Genomic DNA, 14,744 nt, shown 5'->3' with positions numbered 1-14,744 from the left:
AGTTTAATAAACAAGAAGTTAATATTTTGTTAAATTTTCAGACTGAAAATGATCAATGATAATTTTGAAACAAAATAGTAGGGCTACCCTTGACTTAAAGATTTTTCTGGTCGACTAGTAGTTCATTTTAAGCATTAGTCGACTATTAGTCGAACATTTATTAATATTTATTAATGCGAAAAAAGCTTAACACCGGCAGAAATAATAATTATGAAGGTGTCAGGGAAAAACAGTGAGACTGCATTAAACTAGCACTTTCTTTGGTTTCAGCTTGAATTGGTTCAATTAAAAAGTTGACATTTCACTCTCTATAGATATATTTTTCATGCCTGTAAGGCAAGTATACACAGAGTTTCGAAGTTTTTCGAAGTTCATGGAGACCAAAACAGCAGAAAGTGCATCCCATTTGCTTTCATCATTTTACAAAAGCTCAACATTTCGTTGTTATTCTGAGTGCACACAAATAAACAAATAAAACAAATAAAAAGTATTTTAAGTGACTGCACCGGTGCCTCCATCTGTCATGCAGGGAGCGCTCTACTATTCATCTTCCAAAGGGGTTATGATTTATAGGAATTAAAAAAAAATAACACTGGGTGGATTTTTATCATTATAAGGTGGTTGTGTACACACTGCTAACACACATTTATGTTCAAACAACATGTAAAAGTGAATTTTGCATCTGATGACTCCTTTAAAAATTGCAAAATATCGCTGTCTTGTTCTCATGAACTCAATACCGTGTATTGTCTCGTGAGCTAAGTGTATCATCGCACCCCTAGTAATAAGTCTATGGGGGAAAATACCATGCAAATGAAGATGATGTGATCATACTGAGGTCATGCATGCATACTTCGTCGCTCAGCACTGATAACACTGAATGCAATGCTTCAGATCTCCATCATTGGATAAGAGCAGGAACTCCCCCTTAGTCACAGTTAGTTAAAGTAATGAGACCCACATTGTTCTGAAACAGTGCCATTCGTGCATGGAGAGACTTTCATGACAACATGTCTTAACCGGTCAGTCTCAATGCAAACTGCGGCTTTTTGTGATTTATGAAATCACCCAGAACATTGCTTTCAAACGTCAAAAGAATTTGGTTATGCAAGATGGGCAAGGTTTTCAAACAAGGGCCAGGGCTTTTCCACAAAAACACTGTCTGACGGAAACACTCTGTCAATCTCATCAGAGTCCAGAACTAAAATCAGGACCAGAAGTGCCAACGTGAAGGGAAACGTCTTAATGAATATCCACTCAACTGCTCTATAAACATTTTGAAAAGCACTAAAATGACTCTGAATGACATAATTCACTATATAATGAGTGTTCTTTATATGCAAACCATTTGTACCCAACAAGATTATGGGTAGTAGGCCATAAATGGTGAATAAAAATACTGCCAATACATTTTTTTAAATAAATAAATGCACCCAAAGTTAAAATGCATCATGAAAACAAAATAAATGTTATATGTATATATGAAGTATGCAACATACATTTTTTATGAATGCATTACACAAAGTCTTCAAGTGTTACCAATACTGTTGACCAAAACATTTCTAAACCTACTACTAACTAAAGATGCATTCATGCAACTTTTTTTTTCTTGCATTACCATTAAAGGATACATTTTCAGGAAGAATTTCTATGCAGGTAATAACGAACACATCAAGCTATGAGAAGAATAAAATTGCTTTGCCATTAATGATCTCAAACCTTTTAAATTTGCATGCAGATATGAATGTTACATAAAGATTCTCCATTGTGTTGCATGGAAAAACAGCGTTTGGAACGACTTGTGGGCGTGAGAAAATAATGGCAGAATTGTATTTCTGGTTGAGCTATTTCTTTAAACAATGAGTAACAGAACATCAATCTGGAGTGAAAGTCTTCGCTGGTGATTTATCACTTGCATTAGTAAGTTCTGTTCCTGTTTCCTCACGCTATACCAGGTGTTGAACTGGCTTGTCTATGACATAATGTGTAATTTCTGTCTGCCATCAGCTAGTTACATGCAGTATGTTCTCAGGTGTTTTAGATAGTGTGGTCAGACCTGCTTCCTCTGAATGAATAATGACTCCAAATGCTGAGACAGCTAAATACAAACACATGTACGATAATCGCTGGGGTTCTTTTAAATTTCATCATCTGGCAGGATTCAAGATCTGACAAAGAGTGTATAAAACAAGAATGAGCACGATCAGTTATGAATAAAACTGTAATGAGCATTTCACAGATTTGATTAAAGTTAAGCTTCAATATTTATATACAGTATATATATAAAAAGTATTTATATATTTAAAATATTTTAAATATAAAAACTGCAGATGAGGTCAAAAGATTACACCCCCCTTTCAGAATCTGCAAAATGTTAATTACTCTACCAAAATAAGAGCGATTATGCAAAATGCATGTTATTGTTTAGTTTATTTAGTACTGACCTAAATCAGATATTTTACATAAAACATGTTTACATATAGTCCACAAGAGAAAATTATAGTTGAATGTATAAAATCACCCTGTTCAAAAGTTTACACACTCTTTATTTTTAATACCGTGTTGTTACCTAAATGATCCACAGCTGTTTTTTTTTTTTTTTGTTTTTTTTTAGTGATAGCTGTTCATAAGTCCCTTGTTTGTCCGCTGTTCTTCAGAAAAATCCTTCAGGTCCCACAAATTCTTAGGTTTTCCAGCATTTTTGTGTATTTGAACCCTTTCCAACAATGACTGTATGATTTTGAGATCCATCTTTTCACCCTGAAGATGACTGATGGATCCATATGCAACTATTACAGAAGGTTCAAATGCTCACTGATGCTCCAAAAGGAAAAACCATGCATTAAAAGTGGGGGTTGAAAACTTTTGAACAGAATGAAGATGTGTCCATTTTTCTTATTTTGCCTAAATATATTTTTTTCATTTAGCATTGCCTTTCAGAAGCTACAGAAGATACTTGCATGTTTCCCAGAAGACAAAATAAGTTCAATTTACCCTAATCTTCAAATTCAAAAAGTCCCCCCCCCCCAGCTCTTAATGCTTGATTTTTCCTTCTAAGGAATGGTGAGCATTTGAACCTTCTGTAATAGTTGCATATAAGTCCCTCAGTTGTCCTCAGTGTGAAAAGATGGATCTCAAAAGCATACAGTCATTTTTGGAAAGGGCTCAAATACACAAAAATGCTGGAAAACCAAAGAATTTGTGGCACCTGAAGAATTTTTCTGAAGAACAGCAGGCAGTTTAACTGTTCACCAGAAACAAGGGATTCATATTATTTCAAACTGGAATTGTTTGTTCAACAATCTCTTTCTTTGTCTTTTCTATTATAGCAAGGATTTGGGAACATCGATGGAGAATACTGGCTTGGTTTGGAAAACATCTACTCGTTGACCAACCAAGGCAACTATAAGCTGCTGGTGACGATGGAGGACTGGTCAGGCAGGAAGACATTCGCAGAATACGCCAGCTTCCGTTTGGAGACGGAGGCGGATTTCTACAGGCTACGAGTGGGCCGTTATCATGGCAATGCTGGGGATTCACTCACCTGGCACAACGGGAAACAGTTCACCACCCTGGACAGAGATCACGACGCTTACACAGGTATAACACCTGTACTGACTGAGCATCAAGAGTTCACTTACTCAACTAGAGTTCACCCACTTAAAACCCTTATTTTCTCTCATACAGGAAACTGTGCCCACTATCAGAAGGGTGGATGGTGGTACAACGCCTGCGCCCACTCCAACCTAAACGGCGTGTGGTACCGCGGGGGCCATTACCGCAGCCGCTACCAGGATGGCGTTTACTGGGCCGAGTTCCGTGGAGGATCTTATTCCTTGAAGAAGGTCACTATGATGATCCGACCGAATCCCAACACTTTCCACTAGAACATCACGTGAAGGAAAACACAAGCCTAATGCAGCATAACTCAAAAAACGTTGTAAAAAGTGCAATGTTAATGTTCGTTTTTTTTGTTAATTATTGATTGTTTACTTTGTTACGAATTCATAATATGCAGTCATTCATATCCAAAACCAAAAATACCAAAGTGCAATGACTTCATGAAGGAGACATGACTCACATCTTCATGGGATTCTTCCTAAAAGTGTCCAGGTGTTGTGGACACCGAAGACCAAGTGAAAAACTAGAAAAACTGACAAACCTGGCAACTCGAAGCCGAACAGCATTGTGTGCGTCCTAACAAGTGGGGATAAAGTCTGTGTGTTTATGCGACCTGATCTTAACAGGCATCAACTCATTCTCACTGTAAGAAGTCTAACCTTGAAGAACTGTTCTTTTGAGTTTACATTAGTGCTATAAAACAGCACCTGTTATGTACTCATGTTATGATTCTCATATGATATGTCTTATAGCATTGACTTCCAATACAGGGTTCGCTGCAATTGTGCCTTAAACACAAAACATATATTTGATGCAAAATTAAAATTCTGTCATCATTTTGGAAGTAAATCTAGCATAGCCATTGTCTATGCTGTAGTTGCATAAGAGACAAAAAATGGTAAAATTAACATTTAAATCACAAAGGTAAGGTCTCTGAAAACATAAATGACTAGGCTACATTTAGTAACATAAATGCAAACCCTCCTTTTCATTGACAGTAATTTGTTTTAGCATTGATCTCTAATAAAGAGGACACTGCGATTGCATTCAAGTGTACTACATAGGATTTATCACCATTTAGAGGTAAATCTAGTCTAGGCATTGTGTGTGCATCTATGTTCTCACTCATTTGTAATTTAAAAGACATGAACTGGTTCAAAATGCAATGCCATGTCTGTCTTTTATATTATTGTCTACTTGACTGTTTTAGTGTAACATTGCGTTCATATGTCCGTGAATGATTTCACTCTGGTCCTTTAGACTGAGTGCTGTTTTGAAACCTTTTGTATATAGAAACTGTGAGTGAGTGTTTTTGTAACGCAAAGTATGGTTGTGTTGTGTACTTACAGAATTTTCAAATAAATTATGTACAGCTACTACGGTGTAGAGACAAGCTTTTATGTGATACACAACATACACAAGTCTTGGCCTGTAGACTACAGAACATTATAAACACAAAAGACTCTATGTTTTTACTTGTACAAGCAACTAAAGGCTCTAAAGGGCCCTATGGGAGACTCGGGAGTGCAACAGAACAGACCCAAGCCTTTGCTGCTCTAACATCTTTGTCATTATGAAAGAAACATTGTGTCATTACCATTAGTTTCCAAATGAGGAAAACCCGGTAAACCGCTGGAAAATACATTAAAGTAGAGTATGAAATTGCCATTTGCGAGCCATTTTACTTCTGTAATGTTAAGCATTTCCAATTGAAACAGGATATTGTGGAGGAAAAGGAGAATGGTGGAATTTATTTTGTAATTCAGTAACGAACTAAACTGTAAAAAGTAGCATGTTTCAAAGGAAAAGTTCACTTAAAAATTTAAATATGCTGAAAATGTACTCACCTTCAGGAATTTGTTTCCTCATCTGAACAAATTTTTAGAAATTTAGCATTACATCTTGGGTTGCAAAAAGGTGCAAAAAATTTCCAGTAAATTACAGACACATTCTAGAAATTTTGGAAACTTTCCAGGATGTTGTGAGGCCAAAAGCTGCATGTTTGCAAGAAACAAATTCATCATTAAGATGTTTTAACTTTAAACCGCTTCCATCTAAAATATGAGTCCTCTATCCATAACATTGCTTTCTCCAGTGAAAACGTCATCTCATCTGAATCCGGAGAGAAATATGCACAGACCAAGCACCATTTAGATATGAAAACAGCACAAAACTAAAAAATTGGACTCATTATGACGGCACTCATTCACCGCAGAGGATCCACTGGTGAGCAAATGATGCTATATTTCTCCAAATTTGTTCCAATGAAAAAAACAAACTCATCCGCTTCTACACATTTTAGCACAATTTCATTTTGGGGGTGAACTAGGACTTAGTAAAGAGTTTTGGAGATTGCATTGAAGTGTGCAACAGACTAGGAGAGCTTCTGTGGCATTTCATCTATGTTTACTGTAAGCAGATGCCCACCCAGAAGTACTGAAAATAAAGAGCAGAAGAAACTGAGAGAACAACAAGCTGACTGTTCGGCACGACAGGGCATTTTAAAGGCACTTGGACAAGTACATACATAGTCTGAATACCATGTGCTGGGTCACATCAAAACATGAAGGTATTAGTAAGTTCATGTACAAAGCATAACACTGCGCTGGGTCAGTCAGTTCTCATATTAAACATCTTTGCACATTCTGGTGCATTCTTTTAGGCTTTTTAATAAGCATTATTATCTACAGTAGGTTGTTTCCAAATCTAGTTGTCTAATAAATCTGGCACTGTATATTACAAATGTCATTACCTTTTTGACAGTCTCACATTTTGTAAGCTGCTTTGGGTAAATGCACTTCAATTATTTACTCAAATGGATCACAATTAGAAAAAAGCCACCAAAATAAGATGATTACATTGAATTGTGTCAGATGAGTAAATCAAATCCAACAAATCCATCAAGATGTTTTAACTTTTACCTGTTGCTTCTGGCCAAGATATGAGTCCTCCAATATTGTTTTCAACAGGAAAAAGTTGTCTGGTCTGAATCAGGAGATCACCGTTTACAAGCTAAAACAGTCCAAAAAAGTTCCAAACAAATCTGTTTGTGGAATTTTTTACTGGAGGAACCGTAAATACAGATTATGGACTTGTATTTTGTCCAGAGGTGAAGGTTTAAAGTTAAACCGTTTTGCAGTTGTGTGGATTACTTTTGGTTTACTGTGATGGTTTGCTCTCATTCTGACGGCACCCATTCACTGCAGAGGATCTACTGGTGAGCAACTGACCCAAATCTGTTCCCATGAAGAAAAAAACTCATCTACATCTTTGCCATTTCTGACCCTGAACCACAAAACCAGTCATAAGGGTTTTATGCATCATCTGAAAGCTCAGTAATAAACTTTCCATTGATGTATGGTGAAAATCTGGATTCTGAAGGTGAATAAAAATCTAAATATTGAAAAAATCGCCTTTAAAGTTGTCCAAATGAAGTTCTTAGCAATGCATATAACTAATAAAAAATTAAGTTTTGATGTATTTATGGTAGGAAATTTACAAAATATCTTCATGGAACATGATCTTAATGTCCTAATCATTTTTTACATAAAAGAAAAATGGATAATTTTGACCCATACATTGTATTGTTGGCTATTGCTACAAATATACTTGTACTACTTACGACTGGTTTTGTGGTCCAGGCTCACATTTTTGATTGAACTATACCTTTAAAATGGACAAAAAGTGGCAAGAAAGCCAATATATAGTTTGTTTTGTTCTGTATTATTGAACGCCAATCTGATCTACGGCCCACATTTATCTATTTTACAATCAAATCTGTCCAAGATATAGGAACCGTTAACGTGTTCTTGCCATCTTCCATCCTCACTAAATGTACAAATTAAATGAAAGCACCACTTTTAGTCCAAAATAACAACAGACATACTGTATCGCACACAAAACGATGTTGTTTTCCAACGTTTTTACATGCCGGCCAATTATTGCTGTAATTGGTTGCCTTAGCATGTCAGACAAGCAATCTCTTACTGTCTAAGTGAGCAGTTATTGGCCAGAATAAACTACAAGAAGGATACCAATTTGTTTAGTTAATGTTTTGGCTAAACAAAGCTACAGATTGTGTCCAGGCAACATTTGATCCCAACAACAAAACTGCAAGAAAGTGAGAACAGTCTGTCCAAGTAATTCTTACACAATCCCAAAGAAACAGCACCTGTATCATCTATAAATCAAACCCAGACTACCTGATATGAGCATTTAATATGTGCATCCCTCCATCTTCAGCCAATTTGAGTTAAATCAGAACAGCAGCTGTAAATGACTAAGTGCTGAGGAATATGAGACATAGTTTCCAACAATCTCAACGAATCATTGATACTGTTGTAACAGCACAAAGGGCTTGTTGAGTCTCCAGACTTACTGCGAATCTGTGAGATAATGAGATCCGTACGTCTGTAATCTCTCTCATAGAGTTCAGAGCACAAACAATGACAATGACGAAACAACAATGACGTCTAACACGCATTAGAGTAAGAGAACACGGGAAAACACTGAGAAATGCCTAATATAATAAAAGAACAAATCTGAATTGCATGTTTCATATTTAACTGCTGAGAGTAGTTCCAAGGAAGATATCATATTGAAAACACATGCATTACGCATGCTATCATTTTGTTTTAGAAACTCTGTTAAGGTGACCAAAAATACTGTGATGTTGAGCTTATGGTCAATATGAAAAACCTAAAGACTGAGAAAACAATGCTTGCAGATTTCCACATATTTCATAAAAAGATATAATTAACTACAAACCCCTTTCCCCACGAAACATGAACAGAACACTCTTGATTCTTACGTAAACTGTTGTGCTGAATTGAATGCGACATTTTACATCGGAATGTTTTCACATGTGCTTTAGCAAAACAAATCTATTCAGCGTGTATTTCATGAATGAATTTCAATGTGTTTATAAAACGATGACTTGATAGCTCAGTATGTTCAAATGTCCAGATGAGATACATTATATGTATAAATATATACATATACAGACATAAAAACCTATGGAAGCACGTTTCCACCACTAAATAAAATATACAAGAAGGTTATTGTGACTTATCTCACAATTCAGATTTTTTTTTCTCAGAATTGCGTGATACAAACTCGCAATTCTGAGAAATAAAGTTGGAACTGCATGATATAAACTTGCAATCTCATTTTTTTCTCAGAATTGTGAGATATAAACTCACAATTGTGAGTTATAAAGTCAGAATTGCGAGACATGAACTTACAATTCTAAGAAATAAAGTCAGAATTGAGTGATATAAACTCGCAGTTCTGAGAAACAAAGTTGCAACAGCGTGATATAAGCTCACTATTCTGACTTTTTTCTCAGAATTGTGAGATTTAAACTCACAGTTTTGAGTTATAAAGTTAGAATTGCGTGATATAAACTCGCAATTCTGACTTTTTTTCTCACAATTGTGAGATATAAACTCGCAATTCTGAGAAATAAAGTTGCAATTGCGTGATATAAGCTTGCAATTCAGAAGAAAAAGTCTGAATTGCGAGTTTATATCATGCAATTGCAACTTTATTTCTCAGAATTGCAAGTCAGAATTGTGATATAAACTCGCAATTCTGTGAACATGGACTTTATAACTCGCATTTGCGAGTTTATATCTCAGTTCTTTGAAAAAAAAAGTCTGAATTGCGAGATACAAACTTGCTTTTTCAATAAAAAAAGTCAGAATTGTGAGATACAAAGTCGCAATTGCGAGAAAAAAAGTCTGAATTGCAAGTTTATAGAATTGGCAGAAACGGGCTTCCATAAAAAACTAATTTCATGCTTTTTTGAATCTTTAAAAAAGGAATCAGGCAAAAAGCAAAAAAAATGAATGGCCAACATTGAAGAAAGATTTGTAGAACCATATAATCTATTTACAGAATCTACCAGCAGGGGCAAATCCTTTGATCCTTTGATATGTTTAGAGATGATAAAGATCATTTTTCCCATTCATTCATGAAAGGTAAAGTAAACCAGGTGTGGAGAGAGAGACTGAATGAGAGCAAACAGATGAGGACTCACCCAGGTAGGGGATGCAGGACACCATCTTGAGGGAGCGGATGTACTCTCTCATCCTGGCGTAGTTCTCCTCTTTGGAGGTCAGGTAGTCCAGCTTCTCAAGCGTGGCCTTGTCTTTCCGACTGATCAGCTGAAGAAAAACAGAAATGTTAAGGTTAACACCAATCAATTTGATTCAATGTTACTTGCCATTTCTTTTTAATTATCTGTGAAATTTAATACCATTTTCTGAATGAAAATAGTTTCAAAGTAAATCCAACACCATTTTTTTCAGCACAGAACAGTCTTTCTGTATTGTAATACTTAGGAGACTCCACTGAAGCACAGGTGTCATATGGACCTCTTTTAGGGTCTATTTTGGAGTTTAACACCCATTTGCATTCAATAAATGAAAATGAGTGGCTGAAGACTGCAGGTTACCAAATATTTAACCTGATAAAAATCTGTGTACTCCGTGTGTATTGTGGGTCAGATTGATCCACCATTGCTTTCCATGAAATGCACCAAAAATCAACACTGAAAAATTTCTACTGTTATTTCTTTTGTGTAAGTGGCAAATGTTCAGACAAAATACATTTTAAAAAGTTTTCTTTTGGTCATAAGTACTTGTAGTGACTATTTGCAGACTGAGGTGAAAATAACCACAAGTATAATTAATATCTAACATGAGGCCTATTGCACAAAGTCGGTTTTTACCCAGGCAAGTTTGCATTTAGTTTCAGCATACCCTGTGTTTTCGGGCTCAGGAAGGTGGGGTGGTTTTGAGCGGGTTTTGTCACCCTCGTAACTTACACTAGATGGCTACCCTGTCCTGAAGCAAGTTTTATTCCGGTTTAGAGATCGCAAACCCAAACCTGACCAATCAGCTATGAGCAAAGTGACATATACCTGATGTGATGATGCCACTCCCTCACATCTCCCGCTGGAAATTGATGTGATTGGCTGTTTGATGCACGTGTCACACGTTCAGGTGCATATGCTCCAGAGTTCTCAAACTCTGGCTCAAACTCTGCTTTGCAGCTTTGCAAGCCTGCTGAACCTGATCTAAACCAGGTGGGTGTTCCATAAATTAAGTTTACCAAAAAAGCCAGGCTTATTTCAGTTAGCCTGACTCATTGTCACTTGATTTAGCTTAAAATAAGTCACTAACTGAAATAAGCCTGACTTATTTTGTAAACTTGTTTTATGGAACACCCCCCAGTTTGGATTTGTATGGTTTTGTCTACTCTAAACCTACACTGAAACTCTTGAGTTTGTTCAGCTAGCTTCATGCAACAGGCTCAAACTCTGGCACAAACTCTGAGTTGACAGAGAAAGTTCATATCAAGCTTTGTAAGCCTGCTGAACCTGATCTAAACCAGGCTGGATTTGTTTGTTTTTTGTCAATTATAAACCTACTCTGAGTTTGTTCAGCTAGCTTCATGCAACAGGCCACAGATTTGTATATTTATTGCTTTTTGTATTTGCCTTTTTATGTCTAGTTCTCAAACTCTTGTGAGGGTAAAATGGGTTTCTCACACTTTTCAGTGCTACAAACAAACAAGGAACTGAGATCCAACAAACCATCAACCAAAAGAAATCCTCTCACAGAATTATTTCTGACATTGAAACTTACATGAATAAACAGTGAATTCTGTGATGATTCAGAAGACAAGTTCTTTGAGTTTTAAGTTTCATAAGCTCACATGCAATTCATATTTTATGCTTGGCAGGCTACAACAAAAAGTTTTTTTTTTTTTTTTTTACCAGACTCTGTTGTTTTTCAAAGCGTTGATTTTTGGCAAACTGCTTGGAAATCAATGAACCTCTAACATAATCGAAGGAAGCCAAATTTATAGTCTTTCCAAAAACCAATTTGCATTGAAACTTTGCATGCACCTTCATGAGCCTAAATGACAAACTCACAAAATTCAAGAAGAAACAAAGAGTTCAACCAGCGTTTCAAGTGGTTGAAAAATCAAATGCAGGTTGATTGGACCCTAACACCCATTTCTAGTGAATAAGCACAGCTGGTTGATCATAAAGAGGGACCTTCTCAACATGCCGAGCAAATGCAAACAAACGGCTTTTAGCAGCCCGGCCTGAGCGAATGAACAACCTGTGGAGAGAAACCATCGGACCAACTGTTTTCTGACGCCTCTTTTAGGCTTCGCAGCTGTTAGCGGTCATGCCCGGGGTTTGACCTGCGCTACACAATCTGAAAACACACATGCATATCGTTTATGGAGGTTGAAGCCTTTAAGATCTGAGTAAAGGGTGAAACTCTCGTGAGGAAGATGCTATTTGGTAACCATCTTGGTTCAAAGTTAAACTCTACACAAGTATGTGAACACAAACATGTCTCTTTTGGAGATTAAATGACAGCGAAAAACATGTAATTTCTCCACTCTGCACGTGCTACAATGTGCAAAGGTTCAGAGAAGAAAATGAAAACCAAAACATTGCAAAACATCTAAACATTCTGGCTTGCTTTTCCCAATTGGTTTAATAGTTTATACTGTACCTCTGCCCACCCAGCTTGTTTCAAAATACAACCAACAACTCCAAAGACAAAGCGGCATATGGTGCAAAACTCAAGAGACACTCGCGTGTCCATGCATGTGCCTCATTAATAATGAGTACGGTCGGTCACGCCATGAGCTCATGGAAGCCGCGATCTCATTGGTTTACGAGGCTCTGGGGGACAATGCTAAAGGCTTGTACATTTGCAGTGGTAAATACCTCATGATGGGAAGAAATAGACACATTTGAAATTCCACTGACTACTGCAGAAAACTGCGGGAAAAACACAGATCTGTGGAGCACTTGGGCTCAAGACTTTGACAAGGAAACATCAAGGCGCTGGATGAGGTACTCAATCAAACAACAGCTGTACAAACACATATACTGAAAAAAATACTAGCACATATGTCTACAAGGCTGCATTTATTCGGTCAAAAATATACTAAACATTTTAAAATATTATTCTAATTGGTTTTCTGTGGGAAAATGTTTAAAAATGCAATTTCTTGTAATGTGGTGAAACGCTGAATTTTTAGCATCATTAGTCCAGTCTACAGTGTCACATGATCCTTCAGAAATCATTATAATATCCTGATTTGCTGCTGAAGACACATGATTATTTTCAATGCTGAAAACAGTTGTGCTGCTTCATGTTTTTGTGGAAACCATCAGGATTTCAGGATTATTTGATTAATTTAAGTTGAAAAGAACATCATTTATTTGAAATGGAAATCTTTTGTAACATTATACAGGTGCATCTCAGTAAATTAGAATGCTGTGGAAAAGTTCATGTATTTCAGTAATTCAATTCAAATTGTGAAACTTGTGTATTAAATAAATTCAATGCACACTGAAGTAGTTTAAGTCTTTGGTTCTTTTAATTGTGTTGATTTGGCTCACATTTAACAAAAACCCACAAATTCACTATCTTAACCAATTAGAATACTTCATAAGACTAATAAAAAAACATTTTTAGTGAATTGTTGGCCTTCTGAAAAGTATGTTCCTTTACTGTATATGTACTCAATACTTGGTAAGGGCTTCTTTTGCTTTAATTACTGCCTCAATTCTGCGTGGCATGGAGGTAATTAGCCTGTGGCACTGCTGAGGTGGTATGGAAGCCCAGGTTTCTTTGACAGTGGCCTGCAGCTCATCTGCATTTTTGGTCTCTTGTTTCTCATTTTCCTCTTGACAATACCCCATAGATTCTCTATGGGGTTCAGGTCTGGCGAGTTTGCTGGACAGTCAAGCACACCAACACCATTGTCATTTAACCAACTTTTTAGAAAATGAAATCAGCATCTTTAAAATGCTGGTCGGCAGAAGGAAGCATGAAGTGCTCTAAAATTTCTTGGTAAACGGGTGCAGTGACTTTGGTTTCAAAAAACACAGTGGACCAACACCAGCAGATCACATTGCACCCCAAATCATCACACACTGTGGAAACTTAACACTGGACTTCAAGCAACTTGGGCTATGAGCTTCTCCACCCTTCCTTCAGACTCTAGGACCTTGGATTCCAAATGAAATACACAACTTGCTCTCATCTGAAAAGAGGACTTTGGACCACTGGGCAACAGTCCATTTCTCGTTAGCCCAGGTAAGACACCTCTGACGTTGTCTGTGGTTCAGGAGTGGCTTAACAAGAGGAATACGACAACTGTAGATAAATTCCTTGACCCGTCTGTGTGTGGTGGCTCTTGATGCCTTGATCCCAGCCTCAGTCCATTGCTTGTGAAGTTCACCCAAATTCTTAAATCGATTTTGCTTGACAAGCCTCTCAAGGCTGCGATTCTCCCACTTGGTTGGCATCTTTTTCTTCCACACTTTATCCTTCCACTCAACTTTCTGTTAACATGCTTGGATACAGCACTCTGTGAACAGCCATCTTCTTTGGCAATGAATGTTTGTGGCTTACCCTCCTTGTGAAGGGTGTCAATGATTGTCTTCTGGACAACTGTCAGATCAGCAGTCTTCCCCATGATTGTGTAGCCTAGTGAACCAAACTGAGACACCATTTTGAAGGCTCAGGAAACCTTTGCAGGTGTTTAGAGTTGATTGGCTGATTGACATGTCACCATATTCTAATTTGTTGAGATAGTGAATTGGTGGGTTTTTGTTAAATGTGAGCCAAATCATCACAATTAAGGCGAGACACTGCAGGTGAATAGGGTTAAAACATGTACTAATAGTTATTACCTTACTTTGCAATTACTTTGATAATTGCAAACATTTTTTTATTACAAGTTTTCTCAAATGTTAGGTTTAAATATGCAAATGAGGCATTATTTAATGAAATATGTGCTAACTTGCATACATTTCTAATACAAAAAACTAAACACTGGATGAAGTCAGTTTAGAATTTTTTTTTTTTTTGACATATTAGAGTCAAATGTTTTTACAGAGGGAATTTTGGGTATCTCATTTTGTCACAACATAATTCAGAAAATACTTAAAACAGACAGGAAACACTATATTTTTTACTATTTTGGGGGGGGGGGGTAAAATGTTGTATAAAATCATTTTCAAAAATTATACATGAACAAATCCCTCTGTAAATACCTTCAGGATATAGACAGGAATA

The 14,744-nt window shown here is 36.7% G+C and overlaps 3 protein-coding genes across 3 annotated transcripts in view; 2 read left to right on the top strand and 1 right to left on the bottom strand.

The window, feature by feature from the left end:
- The window catches only part of angptl2a (angiopoietin-like 2a), a 19,852-nt gene extending 15,686 nt beyond the window's left edge, over nucleotides 1-4,166 (top strand). Inside the window, exons 4-5 of the mRNA XM_073839802.1 lie at nucleotides 3,330-3,600; nucleotides 3,688-4,166. Of these exons, the coding sequence (XP_073695903.1) occupies nucleotides 3,330-3,600; nucleotides 3,688-3,887 (471 nt within the window). The 3' untranslated portion in view covers nucleotides 3,888-4,166. The remainder of the gene's footprint in view (nucleotides 1-3,329; nucleotides 3,601-3,687) is intronic.
- The window catches only part of LOC141335365 (target of rapamycin complex 2 subunit MAPKAP1-like), a 575,213-nt gene that overhangs the window by 247,240 nt on the left and 313,229 nt on the right, over nucleotides 1-14,744 (top strand).
- Nucleotides 1-14,744, bottom strand: part of LOC141335362 (ras-specific guanine nucleotide-releasing factor RalGPS1) — a 178,172-nt gene that overhangs the window by 89,243 nt on the left and 74,185 nt on the right. Inside the window, exon 8 of the mRNA XM_073840798.1 lies at nucleotides 9,662-9,788. Coding sequence (XP_073696899.1) covers nucleotides 9,662-9,788 — 127 coding nt within the window. The remainder of the gene's footprint in view (nucleotides 1-9,661; nucleotides 9,789-14,744) is intronic.

The sequence above is a fragment of the Garra rufa genome, chromosome 5, assembly GCF_049309525.1.
Source record: "Garra rufa chromosome 5, GarRuf1.0, whole genome shotgun sequence".
Taxonomy (NCBI): Eukaryota; Metazoa; Chordata; class Actinopteri; order Cypriniformes; family Cyprinidae; genus Garra; species Garra rufa.
The sequence above is the reverse complement of the archived record's forward strand: the minus strand, read 5'-3'. Positions and strand labels throughout refer to the sequence as shown.